The following is an 18,061-nucleotide window of genomic DNA, read 5'->3' on the forward strand; positions in this document are numbered from 1 at the left end:
GTGAACAACAAAGACCCTCCTCACCTGTCACGGAGTTGAAGTCTCCAAAAGCGGCCACAGTGCCCCGGGCCTCTTCCCCCGCGCATTCAGGAGGCGCGGGGAAGAGAGAGAGAGAGAGAGAGAGAGAGAGAGAGACCCCGAGACCTGGTGGTGGGGGTGGGGGGGGGGGGGGGGGGGGGGGGGAAAGGAGGAAGGAAAGAGTGAGACGCCGCCGCGCACCTGCTCCACGGAGCTCCGTGCCGCCACCGGCGCACCAGCCTTTACTAAGATGGCGGCGGTAGCGACGCTCGGCTGAGGCCCGCCCCTCCAGCCTTCACAAAGATGGCGGCGATCGGGGGCCGCTTGTTGACTGGGGCCGGGAGGTGCCTAGCTCGGGCGTGGGTGCGGAGGAGAGGCCGAGGCTTCGAGGCCTACAAAAACGGTGAAAGGTAGGAAAATTAGAGGTTAGAGAAAAGATGTACAAATTAATTAACTTTTTTTAAAAACAATGTGTGTTTTAAAAGCAACTTTTTTTGTTGTTGCTGGAATTGTATATTTGAAAAGAAAGACGCAGAAAGCGGGAAAAAGAATGGAAGCAAGGTGGCGGCTACTCACCTCGGTTCAGAACGATAAGGCCCGCCCACACACGCACCGACTGGTCGACCGTCAGGTCACCGAAGCGTAGGATTGGTCAATCGTCCCGTCACTCGACTCTAGGAGTACCCGCCCGCACGCGCCAGGAACCCGCCCCCGCCACGCAGCGATTGGTCGACCGTCGGGTCGCTCGACCGTACGATTGGTTGACCTTAATGTCACTCTATTGCTAATGAGCGGATAATGAAATGCTAATGAGTGGAATTTTGAAAGTTTTTTGGATACCGCGGGTGCAATTTTTGTCCGGCCGAAACGTTAATACGCTTACGACCGTTCCGGAATCGTAAGCTTTCTTTTGATGTAACACACTCTATAACTTGAGTGTATAGACAGACAGACATATCCTTTTATATGTATAGAATTAGGTAAGGTTATACTGCAGTCTAGTGGCTAAAAGGTATCTTAGGAATTATTGTTTAATCTGGAAAGTTAAGGAAGCTGGGAGGCAGGAAGCATATGAAATTAAGAAATCTTGCTTTGTTCAGAGTTGCTGCCTTGACTGTATTTACTGCCAACATCACCAAGATATTACAGGGAGTAAGGAGAAAAACAGAGAAAATACATAATACTGTATAGGAATAGATAGATGAAATACTGTTGTGTCATCATCCACTTACCAGAGTAAGGCGGATTATAAGCCAGTGGACCTTAAACTAGTAAACTTTCATAACATCACATGCCTATTTTCTTTCATATAGGAGCCTGGGACATTTTGGTGCCAGTTTTACTGTAAGCAAACTAAATAGAAGGCTGTTGTACTGAGCTCTTCAGCAGATAGCTGCCACTACGCAGCATGTCACTTTTCCCCATCAGTTGTAAATTGTCTTCATTTCCTAATTTGAGGTACTGGGGTGAAATTAGTCAACGCCAGTAGTGCAAAACAGACTGATTTCAATGGAAAAGAAAACCGGGCGTGGTGTACAACAGAATTCCGATTCGCTATCAGCCTGTTTTGTGCTACTGGCGTTGACCAATTTCACTCCTACTATTTCCTCTTGTCCACAATCCCATGCCTTCGAAAGTACTCAAACAGAAGTATCCAAATCATACCAAATCTTAGTCTGAAATCACTTGGCTTCAACAAAGAACCCAGGCTGCATTTCACTAGTACCATGTCACATGTGCTGGTGGATATAAATGGGTTTAGCCATCTTTGATGACCAACACTAAAATTGAGTTGATCAGGACATAGTCATTACTAAATTAGCTCTTCTTGCCAACCAGCTGCTACAATAGAAGAGGGTGTTGATCACAAAGCAGGACAGAGGAAGAGTGGATTGTTGACCATAAGCACTTTTGAGTAAGATGCAGGCACAGATGTCGAGTACCAGGGCTACATCTAACTTACTTGATAGTCACCATTCAAGTAAGTCAGAGGGTACAGATAAACTTCTAGACTCTCAGCTGTGGCAGATTTAGGTTTTTAGGATTACTTATATATTACTGCTGCAATCAATTCTACAGCACTTTAGTGGAAAGGCCAAGATGTATAGAGCACACATTCATATTGTGGTTGGAGTAACACATTAGGCATAACTGTACACAATAGTAAATGTCCTCATACAACTAATACAACGTTTAACGCCCATGGACATTGATATTAAGAACTATACTGAGAAATGTTTGGCGTAAAAAGATTTGCACATTTTTTAAACTAATGAAACATGAAGATTATTCCTTTAAACTGTGGAAAATTAAACTAAAGAACTACTGTGAAAAATACTTTTAAAAATACAAACATAGGAACAGATCAGTAATGTCACTGATAAGGAATCATTATACAATGCAGGAAGCAATGTTAGATAGACAATGGGGTCAATTTTCTGGCAGCCGTCGGGCGGCTTTTCATGCGGCCAGGGGCCAAAAATCGCAAAAAAGCGGGTCGCGACCCCCCCCCCCGCCTGATTCCCCGCCCCGTCCGACTTTCGGACTGCCGTTTCTCTCCGACCCATTTCAGTCCTGCCCACCGCTGGCGGGACTGGCCGTCGGAACAGTAATAATCAATTATCACCTTGTTTAAGCCGATTTTAGGCTGCCCTTGCGACTTTCAGGGGTTCCCCACACAAAACACGCCTGCGGGGAATCCTGCTGATGAAACCTGGCGTGAAGCTTGCCGGCTTGCAGGTCAGGGAAAGCTGCGATTTAAAGGGACAGCATTTGTATGTTGAAGGACCTTGTTGTTGCAGGTTTGGGGCTACTTCTTCAAGGCTTGGGCACAGCTGTGGAAGGTTGGAGCCTCACACTTCTCCAATGCGAGCTCCTGGGAAGCCCCTCTCGCCACCCTCACTCAGTGCTTCCTCAGCGGAGGCATCTACGAGAAGCATGGGACGCTTTTTTTCCCTTCCCTTCTTGCCATTAGAGGATCTCCAGCAGCAGAGGCGGCAGCAGCAGAACCAGGAACAGCAGGATGAGCACCAGGAGCACCAGGCTGCTGCTCACTCACCTGAAGCTGCACAGGCCAGAAGGGGCCAGCGCTTGGAAGTGGCTTGAGAGCACCTTGTTGCGCTTTAGGGGGCCATGGGGACCCGTTTCTGCACTGGCAGTCCTACTCAGAAGGACTTCCATGAAGGTCTGGTTTCTCTGTTCAACAGATGGCCAACGCTGCTCAAGAGATGTCATTCTCTTATGAGCACTCACCATGTTTTCCGTACCCTGGCGAGTTATCTCCTCCATGGAGGTTGCCAACCTTTCCATGGTGATGCGTTCCTGCGCCAATGACTCCACAAAGGCTCTGCTCATGGTCGCTATGGACTCCTCCATTCGCTCCACACTCGCAGCGACCCTGGAGACAAAACCTGCCAGAGACTCCTGCATCTGTGCATGGAGATCCATCACCTCTTCTCTTGCGGATGGACCCAGAGGCAGAGGGTCGACATGCAGCGCAGCTGAGCTGAGCTGGCAGAGTCCTGCACCCTCCGACGAGAACTCTCCACTGCTGTCCCTGTCTCCAGAATCTGCTGAGGCTCACTTGTGAGCTGTGAAGCACCAGGTGACAACACTACTCTATGTCCCGAAGGTCCCCCCGAGGTGCGAGTGTCTGCGCTGGTGCTGGGTGCGCTTACTTCTGCTGACGCTGCACCCTCAGAGGTTGGAGCTTCCTCTGAGGAGTCTGGCTGCACAGCCTCTTCCTCCTCCACAGTGGGGATGGGGGCTCTGGATGGTCCTGTGGGGGAGTAGAGGAAGGAGTTAGAGATGTGATGCCAAGGTTACATGCACATTCGAGTTGACATCTGCTGACACCTGCATCCATGCAACTTTGGTCTCAGTGGGAGACCTCTTCCTGCCTGACCTAGGGAAGAGGATCTCCCTGTGGGCCCTCACCCCATCCAATAATGCCTGCAGTGAAGCTTCGTCGAATTTGGAGGCAGCTCGGGGTCTGGCACTGGCCACAGCTGCTGCAGGCTCCTCTGCCATCCTGTATGGTTCGTTTGGAAGCCTTCAGAGGATGCCGTGCTTGCTATGGTCCTTGAAAGCACCACAAATGATGACATCATACTGTGGGGCTTTCTGACATGAATTGGACAATTAGCAAGGCTGCCCACATGCTGGGAATTAATTGGCCACTTGAGGGAAAATTGCATGGAGCTGGCTGACACTTTTTTGTGTGTGTCAGAAACCCCACATTCGGGGAAACCCGACCATTTCCCACACAAGCCGAAAATCGGGGCCAATGTCTTTGCCAAAGTTCAGGTGATTATTTTTCCCTCACTGTTAATCTGAGCTTATTTTTTGCAGTGTTGGGATGAAGAAAGTTGGTCAATACTTTCATATAAAGCCTATAAAAATGTTACGATCTAGATATGATTGCATACCAGTCACTGATTTTGAGGAAAGGGAGGGTTAGCTTTGCAATACAATTGTATAAAGAGTCGGGGACTTAAAAATATTTTAAATTAAAATTAAACTTTGTTTTCTGCTTAGCAACTGAATACTATTGAAATATCTAAACCTACACCAACTTCAGTAGACATTAGTCAAACAAAATGAAGTTACTGCACTTCACCAAAAAGAGTATAACAAAGTCAATCAAAAAGTCAGGAACAAAACCAAACACTAAAAGGAAATGGGTGAGTTTTGGGACTGCATCTTGTATTGTATTTGGGCACAGTTCAGTACTTGTATAGTGGAATGTGTAGCCAGCAGACCCAAATTCCACTCTGTCCACTGTGAATAGTTTTGTGCACTGCATTGGTGTGAGCAGAGATCCACTCTCTGGGTAGATAATCATCGTTATTAGAGGGCGAGTGACAACGGTCACCCCTCCCAACACTAAAATGACTCGAAAGTAAATTTGTGAAGTGCCTGGTAGGTGGGTATTTCAATATCAAGGCTTTGCACTGGATTGGAGCTATACTACACTAACAAAGTGGGTGGAGGGGTGCAAGAGCAGAGGGACCTGGGAGTGCACACTCACAAATCTTTGACGGTGGCAGGGCAAGTTGATAAGGCAGTTAGGAAAGCACATGGGATACTTGACATTTACAAATGGGGGCATTGAATACAAAAACAAGGAAGTCATGCAAAACCTTTACAAAGCTCTGGTTAGGCCTCAACTGGAGTACTGTGTACAATTCTGGGCACCACACTTAAGCAGGATATCAAGGCCTTGGAGAGGGTACAGAGGCGGCTTACCAGGATGATGCCAGAGATGAGGGACTTCAGTTATGTGGAGTGATTGGAGAAGCTGGGATTATTCGCCTTAGCGCAGAGAAGGTTAAGGGGAGACCTACTAGAGGTATTAAAAATTACAAGGGGTTTTGATACAGCAAGTAGGGAGAATCTGTATCCTCTGGCAAGTGGGTCAATAACCACAAAGTACATAGATTTAACATAATTAGCAAAAGAACTAGAAGGGAAATGAAAAGATTTTTACTATTGAACCGGCTTTCAACACCCTTTCAGGCAGTGCATTCCAGATCACAACAACTCGCTGCATATAATTTTTTTTCCCTCACGTCGCCTCTGGTTCTTTTGCCAATCACCTTAAATCTGTCATTTGGTTACTGACCCTTCTGCCATTGGAAACAGTTTCTACTCATTTACTCTATCAAAACCGTTCATGATTTTGAACATCTCTTAAACTTCTCTGCTCTAAGGATAACAAGAACAACCCCAGCTTCTCCACATAACTAAAGTCCCTCATCACTGGTACCATTCTAGTAAATCTCTTCTGCACCCTCTCCAAAGCTTTGACATCCTTCCTAAAATGTGTGGTGGATAGAATTGAACAATACTCCAGCTGAAACCTAACCAATGTTTAATAAAGGTTTAGCATAACTTCCTTGATTTTGTACTCTATGCCTCTAATAATAAAGCCAAGGATCCCACATGCTTTTTTAACAACCTTCTCAATGTGTCCTGCCACCTTCAAAGATTTGTGTACATACACCCACAGGTGTCTGTTTCTGCAGCTCCTTTAAAATTGTACCATTTAGTTCATATTGCCTCTCCTCATGCTTCCTACCAAAATGTATCACATCACACTTCTCTGCGTTTAATTTAATCTGCCATGCGTCTGCCCATTTCACCAGTCTGCCTATGTTCTGTTACTATCCTCCTGATTGTTTACTATATTTCCGTGTTTTGTGTCATCTGCAAACCTTGAAATTATGCCCTGTATACCCAAGTCCATATATACATAAAATCAAAAAGAGCAGTGGTTCTAATATCGACCAACTGCATTCTTCTCTCCAGTCAGAAAAACATCCATTCCCCACTACTCTCTGCCTCCTATCCCTTGGCCAATTGCGTGCCCAAGTTACCATCCCTTTAATACCATGTGCTTATTTTTTCCAAATAGTTTGTCATATGGTACTTTATCAAATACCTTTTGAAAGTCCATATATACATCTACTGCACTACCTACATCAACCCTCTCTGTTACTTCATCAAAAAACTCAATCAGGTTGGTCAGACACGTTTTGCCTTTTAAGAAATCCGTTCTGGCTGTCCCTTATTAACCCATGCTTCTCCAACTGAGAATTAGTTTTGTCCTTGACAATGGTCTCTAGTAGTTTTCGCACCACTGACGTTAGACTGACTGGCCTGTAGTTACCAGGTTTATCCTTCTCTTTTTTGAACAGGGGTGTAACATTTTCAATTCTCCAGTCCTCTGGCACAATTCCCATAACCAAAGATAGTGGTCAGAGCTTCTGCTATCTCCACACCTAGCTTCCCTCAACAACCTAGCATGCATGCCATCTGGACTGGGTGATTTGTTAACCGAGTGATGCCAACCTATTTAGTACTTCCTTTTTCTCTATTTTTATCCTATCCATTATCTCTACTCTCTTCTCCCCTACTGTGACATTAACTTCATCCTCTTCTTTTGTGAAGACAGATGCAATGTACTCATTCAGTACCTCGGTCATGTCCTCTGCCTCCACAAAGATTCACTTTTTTGTCCCTAATCGGCCCCACCATTCCTTTAATTATCCTTTTATGTTTTTAAAAAGATTTTTGGTTTCCCTTTCATGTTATCCGCTAATCTTTTCTCATACTCTCTCTTTGCCCTTCTTGTATCCTTTTTCAATTTCCCTCTGAACTCTCTATTCTGCCTGGTTTTCTACTGTATCTTGTACATGACATTTGTCATAAACCTCCTTTTTCTGTTTTAACTTCTATTTCCTTTGTCATCCAGGGAGCTCTAGCTTTGGATGTCCTATCATTCCTCCTTATAGGAATATGCCTGGTTTGTATCCGAACTATCTCCACCTTGAAGGCCTGGCATTGCTCATTTACTGTTTCTTTAGCTAATCTTTGTTTCCAGTCAACTTGTGCTAAATCCATTCTCAAATTACTGAAATTGGCTCTCTTCTAATTGGGTATTTTCACCTTTGATTTTTCTTTGTCTCTTTCCAACCTCACCTGACCCCAACCACCACCACCCCGCCCCTTTTTAGTTTAAAGTCCTATCTACAGCCCAAGCTCCCTCTTTCCCCAGTACTGGTGCCAGTACCCCATGAATTGAAACCCTTTCTTCCCACACCACTCTGCCACGCATTTAACTCTCTGATCTGCTTGACCCTATGCCAATTTGTAGTAATCCAGGAGGTTATTACCCTTGAGGTTCTGCTTATTAATTTAGACCCTAGCTCCTCAAACTCCCTCAGCAGAACCTCATTCTTCGTTCTACCTATATTGTTGACTCCTACATAGAGCACGACAACTGGATCCTCCCGCTCCAAGTTCTTCTCTAGCCGTGAGGAGATATCCTTAACCCTGGCACTGGACAGGCAGCACAGCCTTCAGGATTCTCTTTCACGGCTGCAGAGAACAGTATCTATCCCCCTGACTATACTGTCCTCTACTATTACCACATTCCTTCCTTCACCCCCCCCACTTGGATGGCCCCCTGTACCACGGTGCCGTGGTCAGTTTGCCCATCCTCCCTGCAGACCTTTTCCCTATCCCATACAGGTAGCAAGTACCTCGTACCTGTTGGACACAGTCCAGGGCTGAGGCGCCCCCATCATTACATCCTGGGTCCCCATACCTTTGTGACTTGCGGTCACACCCTCCTGTCCCTGACCACTGACGAACTCTAAAGTACTAACATTCTTTCTAGGACTAGGGTTGAAGTTACATTAGAATACAGTATGTACAGTGCCACTATGAAAATGCAAGGTGTCTCTCTGCAGTAGTTTCTGCTGTATTTGTTGCAGACAGGGATCAGTGCTCTGTTATTTATCATCATTTTATATTAATGAACACTGAACAGACCTAGTCAAAATCTATGGCTTGATCAAAGAATCACACACAACAGGAGGCGGCCATTCAGCCCATCGTGCCTGTGCCGACAGTTTGAAAGAGCGATCCAATTAGTCCCACTCCCTTGCTCTGCAAATTTTTCCTTTCAAGTATATATCCAATTCTATTTGGAACGGTAGCATAGTGGTAATGTCACTGGGCTAGTAATCCAGAGGCCTGGACTAATGATCCAAAGATGTGAGTTCAAATCCCACCACAGCAGCTGGGGAATTTAAATTCAGTTAATTAAATAAATCTGGAATAATTACTAGTAGCAGTAATGGTGACCATGAAACTATCAGATTGTTGTAAAAACCCATCTGGTTCACTAATGTCCTTTAGGGAAGGAAATCTGCCGTCCTTACCTGATCTGGCCTATATGTGACTCCAGACCCACAGCAATGTGGTTGACTCTTAACAGCCCTCTGAAAAGTTGAAACTAACTGCTACGAAACAAGAGAAGAATGAAACCGGACAGACCACCTGGCATCGACCTCAGCACCGGCTACAGGCACGGCAATGGCACACCCAGCCCAGTCGACCCTGCAAAGTCTTCCTTACCAACATCGGGGGACTTGTGCCAAAATTGGGAGAGCTGTCCCACAGTCTAGTCAAGCAACAGCCTGACATATTCGTACTCTTCATGGCTTCAGGTCAAGCATGGGCAAGGAAACATCCTGCTGATTACCACCTACCGCCCTCCCTGAGCTGATGAATCAGTACTCCTCCATGTTGAACACCACTTGGAAGAAGCAGAGTAGCAAGGGCACAGAATGTACTCTGGGTGGGGGACTTCAATGTCCATCACCAAGAATGGCTCGGTAGCACCACTACTGACCGAGCTGGCCGAGTCCTGAAGGACATAACTGCCAGTCTGGGCCTGCGACAGGTGATGAGAGAACCAAAACGAGGAAAAAATCTACTTGCCCTCGTCCTCACCAATCTACCTGTCATAAGAACATAAGAAATAGGAGCAGGAGTAGGCCAATCGGCCCCTCGAGCCTGCTCCGCCATTCAATAAGATCATGGCTGATCGGATCCTAACCGCAAATCCACTATCACAGAACCATCTCCTGAATCTAACAGAATTAGACACACGAAATAGGAGCAGGATCAGGCAGATGCATCTGTCCAGGACAGCATTGGTAGCAGTGACCACCGCACAGTCATTGCGGAGACGAAGTCCCGACTTCACACTGAGGACACCCTCCATAGTGTTGTGTGGCACTACCACTGTGCTAAATGGGATAGGTTCAGAACAGATCTAGCAGCTCAAAACTGGGCATCCATGAGGTGCTGTGGGCCATCAGCAGCAGCAGAATTGTATTCCACCACATTCTGTAACCTCATGGCCTGGCATATCCCTCACTCTACCATTACCACCAAGCCAGGGGACCAACCCTGGTTCAACAAGGAGTGTAGAAGAGCATGCCAGGAGCAGCACCAGGCGTACCTAAAAATGAAGTGCTAACCTGGGGTAGCTGCAACACAGGACTACATGCATGCTAAAAAGTGGAAGCAGCATGCTATAGACAGGGCTAAGCGATCTCACAATCAACGGATCAGATCAAAGCTCTGCAGTCCTGCCACATCCAGTCGTGAATGGTGGTGGACTATTAAACAACTAACGGGTGGAGGAGGCTCTATGAATATCCCCATCCTCAATGATGGTGGAGCCCAGCACGTGAGTGCAAAAGACAAGGCTGAAGTGTTTGCAATCGACTTCAGCCAGAAGTGCCGAGTGGATGATCCATATCAGCCTACTCCAGAGGTCCACACCATCACAGAAGCCAGTCTTCAGCCAATTTGATTCACTCCACGTGATATCAGGAAACGGCTGAGCGCACTGGATACACCAAAGGCTATGGGCCCCGACAACATCCCGGCTATCGTGCTGAAGACTTGTGTTCTAGAACTAGCCGTGCCTCTAGCCAAGCTGTTCCAATACAGCTACAACACTGGCATCTATCAGACAATGTGGAAAACTGCTCAGGTATGTCCTGTCCACAAAAAGCAGGACAAATCCAACCCGGCCAATTACCGCCCCATCAGTCTACTCTCAATCATCAGCAAAGCGATGGAAGGCGTCATCGACAGTGCTATCAAGTGGCACGAACTCACCAATAACCTGTTCACTGATGCCCAGTTTGGGTTCCGCCAAGACCACTTGGCTCCCGACCTCATTACAGCCTTGGTTCAAACATGGGCAAAGGAGCTGAATTTCACAGGCGAGGCGAGAGTGACTGCCTTTGACATCAAGGCAGCATTTGACCAAGTCTGGCATCAAGGAGCCCTAGTAAAACTGAAGTCAATGGGAATCAGGGGGAAAACGCTCCACTGGTTGGAGTCATACCTAGCACAAAGGAAGATGGTTGTGGTGGTTGAAAGTCAATCATCACAGCCCTAGGACATCGCGGTAGGAGTTCCTCAGGGCAGTGTCCTAGGCCCAACCATCTTCAGCTGCTTCATCAATGACCTTCCCTCCAACATAAGGTCAGAAATGGGGATGTTCGCTGATGAGTGCACAGTGTTCAGCGCCATTCACAACTCCTCAGATAATGAAGCAGTCCATGCCCACATTCAACAAGACCGGGACGACGTTCGGGCTTGGGCTGATAAGTGGCAGGTAACATTCGCGCCACAGAAGTGCCAGGCAATGACTATCCCCAACAAGCGAGAGTCTAACCACCTCCCCTTGACATTCAATGGCATGACCATCGCCGAATCCCCCACTATCAACATCCTGGGGGGGGTTACCATTAACCCAGAAACTTAACTGGACCAGCCACATAAATACTGTGGCAACAAAAGCAGGTCAGAGGCTACTTATTCTCCTGACTCCCCAAAGCCTTTTCACCATCTACAAGGCACAAGTAAGGAGTGTGATGGAATAGTCTCCACTTGTTTGGATGAGTGCAGCTCCAACAACACTCAAGAAGCTCGACACCATCCAGGACAAAGCAGCCTGCTTGATTGGCACCCCATCCACCACCTTAAACATTCACTCCCTCCACCACCGGCGTACCGTGGCTGCAGTGTGTACCATCTACAAGATGCACTGCAGCAACTCACCAAGACTTCTTCGGCAGCACCTCCCAAACTTGCAACCTCTTCCACCTAGAAGGACAAGGGCAGCAGGTGCATGGGAACACCACCACCTCCAAGTACCACACCATCCTGACTTAGAAGTATATTGTCGTTCCTTCATCGTCGCTGGGTCAAAATCCTGGAACTCCCTAGCTAACAGCACTGTGGGAGTACCTTCACCACATGGACTGCAGGGGTGCACAAGGCGGCTCACCACCACCTTCTCAAGGGCAACTAACGATGGGCAATAAATGCTGGCCTTGCCATCAACGCCCACATCCCACAAACAAATTTACAAAAAGTTACAAGTGAATCTGTTTCCACCACCTTTCAGGCAATGAATTCCAGATCACAACAACTTGCAGGATAAAATAAATTCCCCACATTTCCCCCTGCTTCTTTTGCCAATTATCTTAAATCTGTGTCCTCTGGTTATCAACCTTCCTGCCAGTGGAAACAGTTTCTCCCTATCTGCTCTAACAAAACCATTCATAATTTGAACACCTCTATTTATTCTCCCCTTATCCTCTCTGCTCTAAGGAAATCAATCCCAGCTTTTCTAGTCTCTTCACATAACTGAAGTCCCTCATCCGAGATACAATTTGCCTTTAGCAAATGTGTGTTGTCTGTCATGTCTTAACCCATGTTCTTCCAAGTGATAATTAATTTTGTTCCAGATTATGGTCTCTAGAAGTTTCCCCACCACTCATGTTAGACTGGCTGGCCTAAATGACTAATGTCTTAGAGGTTTTCCTTCTTTTAATAAACTTCATACTAATAGAGATTCTATTTTATTACAGAAATAAAGCTTACAACCAAATCATCCTCATTACCTGAAAATATGGAAACTGCCAATCTGCCGATGAGCTACTGGCAATCAGAAAATGGAAGTAAATTGCTAAAGACAAGGATGGAGGTGAATACATCAGCTGACCAAAACTGTACCATACATGAAAACTTTCTAACGGTTCTTTTACCGGTAGCATACTCCCTCATTTTTCTAACTGGACTGATAACCAACATTTCAGCACTGTGTATATTTTTCTTCATTCAAAACAAGAAAAACTCCATCCATGTCTACTTGATCAATATGGCAGTTGCAGACCTCCTCTCGATTGTTTGCCTCCCTTTCAGAATAGCATATCATGCAAATCAGAACCAATGGATGTTAGGAAAATGGGTCTGCCGTCTTGTAGGCAATGTATTTTACATGACTATGTATATTAGCATTACACTTTTGGGATTCATTAGCATGGACCGGTACTTAAAAATAACAAAGCCATTGCAGCACTATAAATTACAGAAAGTCACCCGAAGCATTGTGATTTGTGGTGCTATCTGGTTTGTCTCCAGTCTGATTGTTGTACCAATGCTTTTGAAGACCAAAACAGCTGACAATTCCAATGACAATTTCAAGTGCTTCCATTATAGAGAAAGAGATCACTTTAAAGCATACATCAATCTTCTCATTGTGATAATTTTTTGGATTATATTCTTTTTCCTCACCCTTTCATATGGAAAGATTGCTAAAAAACTTTCTAAGCTCAGTATAGAAAAGCCTGGTTTTTCTAACAGCAAAATTCTCAGCAGAGTTGCAATAAAAACATTCATTGTTCTTTTCATTTTCACCATATGTTTTGTCCCATATCATATCTCCCGGTTCTTCTACATCGCATCTCAGCTCCAGCAAACAAGCTGCTACTGGAAAAACGTGGTGAATAAAACAAATGAGATAACACTCTTGCTTTCTGCTTTCAACAGTTGCCTGGATCCAATCATGTATTTTCTGCTCTCCAAAACTGTTCGAAGAACCGTATTGAGTTTAGTTAGTGAAAAATTCCAGAAAGAGACAAGAAGTGAAAGCACTTAAAAGCTGGTAATATTTGGGTCCTTGATGTTCATGGGTTTGTCTCAAACAATTTGAAGCATATAGTCATATTTCTATTTAGGTACTCTTTTTAAAAAAAAATCAGTAATAGACAAAAAAAATCAAGTTCAGATTTGTTTGCATATATAAACAACCTGAGCCAGTTTGCATATTCACAGATAAAGTATACTGAAAATTTAATGAGCAAAAGAAGTAAAAATGAGCTGGAAGTTTGAATTTTTTCAAGCAAAATCCAATCTCAAAAAGGCACTCGGCATATCTGTTTAATTATTAGAAATGCTGTCCAACTGTGTGGTTAATATGTGAAAAAGTTTGGGGAGTATCAATCCAGTTGCTGGAGAACACATCAAGAGGGTAAATCTATTCATAACTGGTAGTCTCACTCAGAGAGGCCATGACAATGGCTGGTATTAAAATATCACACTGGTACAGTAGGTAACATTCTTCTGAAGCTGTACTAAAGGAGAAGTGTATTTTACTTAATTATCACATAATTCTAAATATTATGCAGGGAGATATCTACACTCAAATGAATGACCAGGCTGCATTAACATTTAATGTTTTAAAACTGCTCATTAGAGGCATCCAGGGAAGAGACCCAATACATTTCTGTTCTAGTGATATTAATGGGGAGTTCTATCCACCTATCCATATCCGATTGCTCCCATTCATGTTGCTACTGGAAAATAAGTTTACAATGCCACCCTAATGGAAGCTCTACAAAGAAAATCTACCCTTTGGAGCATATAACATGGTAACAAATGGTGAGAGAGACATCAGTAAATGTACGGATGTCTATTTGCAACATTCAAATTATGTGAATATACAGAATAATGCATTTCCCCTTTATGACATTTGTGGCAGGCAGGAAGAAGCTTTACTCCAGCTCTAGTTGAACTACATCTGACCTAAAGTGCTTGATATGGATTCTGAGTGGTCAGAGTGAAAAGTATGACAAATTTTAACTTTTTATTGGTTAAGAATACATAAATGTCACTTTTCCTGTGCAATATATCCATTATACAAACACAGAAACTTGTCATGTATGCATTATGAAATGATTCCAACTGTAACACTGACCTTCATTCGATGTTTCTGGAACAGTTTCATTTGATAAATAGTGCTGATATGAACTGCTTATTAGAAAGTTCTGGATGATTGCACCAAAGATACAGCTTGCAGTTTTTACCCAAGCCATAGCTTAGTACAGGGGAGGATTTTAATGTTGAAATTTTCACAACCTAAGGTTAGTCAAAATCCCTATCTTCTTGCCCCACTATGCAAACACACTTTTATCTATTATTTACTTCGTGAAAATTAAAGTACATTATACTATTTTTTTTTTTTAAAAAGTCCTGGGAAATTCTGCCAACCTGAAAACACAAAATACTGCAGATAAAAAAAACAACACCTGGTTCTAATAAATTAACAACCAGGCTTATATACACAAGTACTTTTATGAAGGCAGTGAATAACGATATACTAATAGTTAAGATAGAATAGTCAATGCTGGACTATCCACATGCAATAGAATTCTCCAGTTTGTTCTGCAGGATGCACACGGAAAGGGACTTTCCCCTTTCTCCTGTAGACAACAGTTTTGCCTTCCAGGGGGAGGGAAAGTGAGTTTTAATTAAAATATCAGAGCTTTACCAGAATTTAAAACAAAATGAGCACCAAAATGTGGGGAAATACAAGTATATGCAAGGCAGCAAGTTAAATTTAGATTGGATAGTATTGGTAAGTGCTATAGTTCTGTTAAATTCAAGTTCTATAAAAATGGTCTGAACAGTAGTGTTGGGTCCTTCACAAAATAATCTTAAAATAATACATGTAGTAAAACTATGCTGATTGAGAGACAATGACAATCTCATAAGAATGCCCCTACAGTGATCACATCAATACCAGTGAGGAATACATTGATAGAGAATACTTAGTTGTTGAAAGAGAAGTAGTTGAGAAAGGTAGAAGAGATACTTGCGACAGCGTAAAGGGATCAACAGCCATCACGTGCACTTGAGAGTTGGGGGGAGGGAGAATAATAACTGTTCCCTTGCATCAATCCATTCACAGAGCATTGTATGGTTTGTTTTAAAGGAGATCCCTAAAACATTGCCACTTCCTTTAAAAGTACTCCAGACTATTCTGGAGGAATGTGGTTTCTTTCAACTAGCATGGCATTATGACCCTCTCTTAACCATCTTCCAGAGCATCTGGAAAGATTTTATTGGCAGCACTATGTGGTGTCACATGATTACAGTCCAAATTACACTTCTCTAAAACTGGGACAAGTGTTGCAAGTCTTCATCTCACTAAACATGACATTTCTTCATACAGTCAGAGAACTATCAGAGTCAGGTAAGGTTTTATAATGCTTTGGACAAATTATAAAAGAATGAATCTCATAATAGAACTAGCTGAAGACAAATATGTAGACTAGGAAAAAGTATGGAATGCGCAAAATCATCAGAATTGTTTTCCTCTTATAAATTAACTATACTGAGAAACACCTTTACTTACATATAAAATGTCTGGTGTATAATACGCACAATTTTTGAAAAAGCCTTTTGAGATTTTTTTTTTTTTAAACTGTGTTCCAAATACATCAGGAAAGCCCCCTTTCTGCCTAACATGAAAAATAAATGTTCCGTGTTGTCTAGTTTAAAAAAAAATTCATTTCCTTCATACAGTAGTTCCCTTCCCACACACATTTTCCTCTTCAGACACCAACTCTAACCACCATGCTTCCTCTTTCAGCTAGAAGACAATTTCTCTAGTTACTACCAATACAATATCATGATCAACTGATGAAAAAATCCATTTCTGTGGAGCACAATTCAATGACACTTATCTTCACTTTTCCTTCTGCTCAGCTGAAAACAGATAAAATTCCCACTGAAGGCCAGCAAGCTTAAATGTTGTTAAAACAAAATCATACAGCACATAAGGAGGCCATTCGACCCATGGTGTCTGTGCAGGTTCTTTGAAGTGCTAGCCTACTAGTCACACTCCCTGCTCTTTCCCCAAATACACCAAGAAATTGTGAAATACAGAATTTATTCCACTTAAGAAAGTATTTTATAAGTTTATTTGTGTTAGCTTCTTTCTCATTCCATAGGGGAAAAAACCCTGTGTTTAACAGTTTGAGCATCCTTTTATGCTAAATTTGAAAAGTGTTCGGGCCAACCTGTGTCAAGATAAGTATATACAACAAAACTTGCATTAATATAGCAGCTTTAATGTACTGTAGTAAAACATCCCAAGGTGCTTCCAGGAGTGTTAGAGATTTTTGTTCACAGATTTTTCAATTGTTGAGATTTTGTTAATATTCTGCTGTATATGCAAATAAAGGACGTTCTACATTTTATTATAATTCTTTTTTTTGTACAGCTTTTCACATCTGCAAAATTTCCTGACCATAGCACATTGGTGAGTTAACTCACTGTGCCTTAAAGGACATGGTAGTCTGGGTGAGATTGTTAACTTGCCATTTTAAGAGCGAGTCATGGGTGCAAATTACATACACCCGAGTCAGAAGACTGTGGGTTTGAGGCCAAGTCCAGGTCTTGAGCACATAGTCTTAGTTGACATTGCAGTACTGAGGGAACGCTGTATTGTCAGAAGTACCGTCTTTTGGATGAGATGTTAAACCACAGTCCTGTCTGCAGTTCAGACGGATATTAAAAATCCCATGTCAATATTAAACGTCAGTTCTCCCTGTATCCTGGCCAATAGTTCTCCCTCAACCAGCACCATCAAAAAGCAGATTAATTGGTTATTCATCTCATGCTGTTTGAGGGATCTTGCTTTGCACACATTTTTGCCATGTTTACTTACATAACAGGGACTTAAAGAAAAAAGGGTGGACTAACAAATCCAGAGCTCCCTAGATGTCAAAGGGCATACAGGGAAGGATAAAGAAAAAAAGGGAAGCTTATGACAGATGCCGAGAGCTCAATACTACAGAAACCCTAGAGGAGTATAGAAAGTGCGGGGGTGAAAATAAAAAGTGTTAAGTCTGTGTGTCCCAGTTAAGCTTATTATAAATCACTGGACACAGACCACAAGAATAACTTTAACAGGTCTTTACTATTCGGAGGTCAGGGCTGAACTGCCCAGCAAATCCCTACACAACACTTATATACCGGTGTGGTCACCACCGGTATTACAGTATACAGCAGCCAAGAGAAAGTAGTACATCTCTTAAGGTAGTTCTCTTAAGGTGGAACAGGTTACATACACCACAAAAAAGGAAATTAGGAAAGCAAAGAGAGGGCATGAAAAAATATTGGCAAGTAAAATCAAGGAAAAACAAAAAAGAGGTTTTATAAATACATTAAGAGCAAGAGGATAACTAAAGTAAGAGTAAGGCCTATTAGGGATCATAAAGGTAACCTGTGTGTGGAGGCGGAAGACATAGGTATGACTCTTAATGAATACTTTGCATCTGTTTTCACAAAAGAGAGGGACGATGCAGAAATTGCAATCAGGGAGGAGGAGTGCGAAATATTAGATGAAATAACCAGTGAAAGAGGAAGTATTAAGGGGTTTAGCATCTTTGAAAGTGGATAAATCCCCAGGCCCGGATGAAATGCATCCCAGACTGTTGAGAAGTAAGAGAGGAAATAGCAGAGGCTCTGACCATCATTTTCCAATCCTCTCTGGCTACAGGTGGTGCCAGAGGACTGCTAATGTGGTACCACT

General features: G+C 43.5%; 2 protein-coding genes across 17 annotated transcripts in view; one reads left to right on the top strand and one right to left on the bottom strand.

Annotated features, from left to right (window-relative positions):
- The window catches only part of gpr34b (G protein-coupled receptor 34b), an 18,874-nt gene extending 2,150 nt beyond the window's left edge, over positions 1 to 16,724 (top strand). The window contains exon 2 of the mRNA XM_086006662.1: positions 12,270 to 16,724. Within this exon, the coding sequence (XP_085862788.1) occupies positions 12,311 to 13,339 (1,029 nt within the window). The 5' untranslated portion in view covers positions 12,270 to 12,310 and the 3' untranslated portion in view covers positions 13,340 to 16,724. The remainder of the gene's footprint in view (positions 1 to 12,269) is intronic.
- The window catches only part of caska (calcium/calmodulin-dependent serine protein kinase a), a 540,018-nt gene that overhangs the window by 273,501 nt on the left and 248,456 nt on the right, over positions 1 to 18,061 (bottom strand). The gene's annotated exons all lie outside the window — the stretch shown is intronic.

The sequence above is a fragment of the Somniosus microcephalus genome, chromosome 14 (assembly GCF_052327205.1).
Source record: "Somniosus microcephalus isolate GS21.2 chromosome 14, FLI_Smic_1.0, whole genome shotgun sequence".
Taxonomy (NCBI): domain Eukaryota; kingdom Metazoa; phylum Chordata; class Chondrichthyes; order Squaliformes; family Somniosidae; genus Somniosus; species Somniosus microcephalus.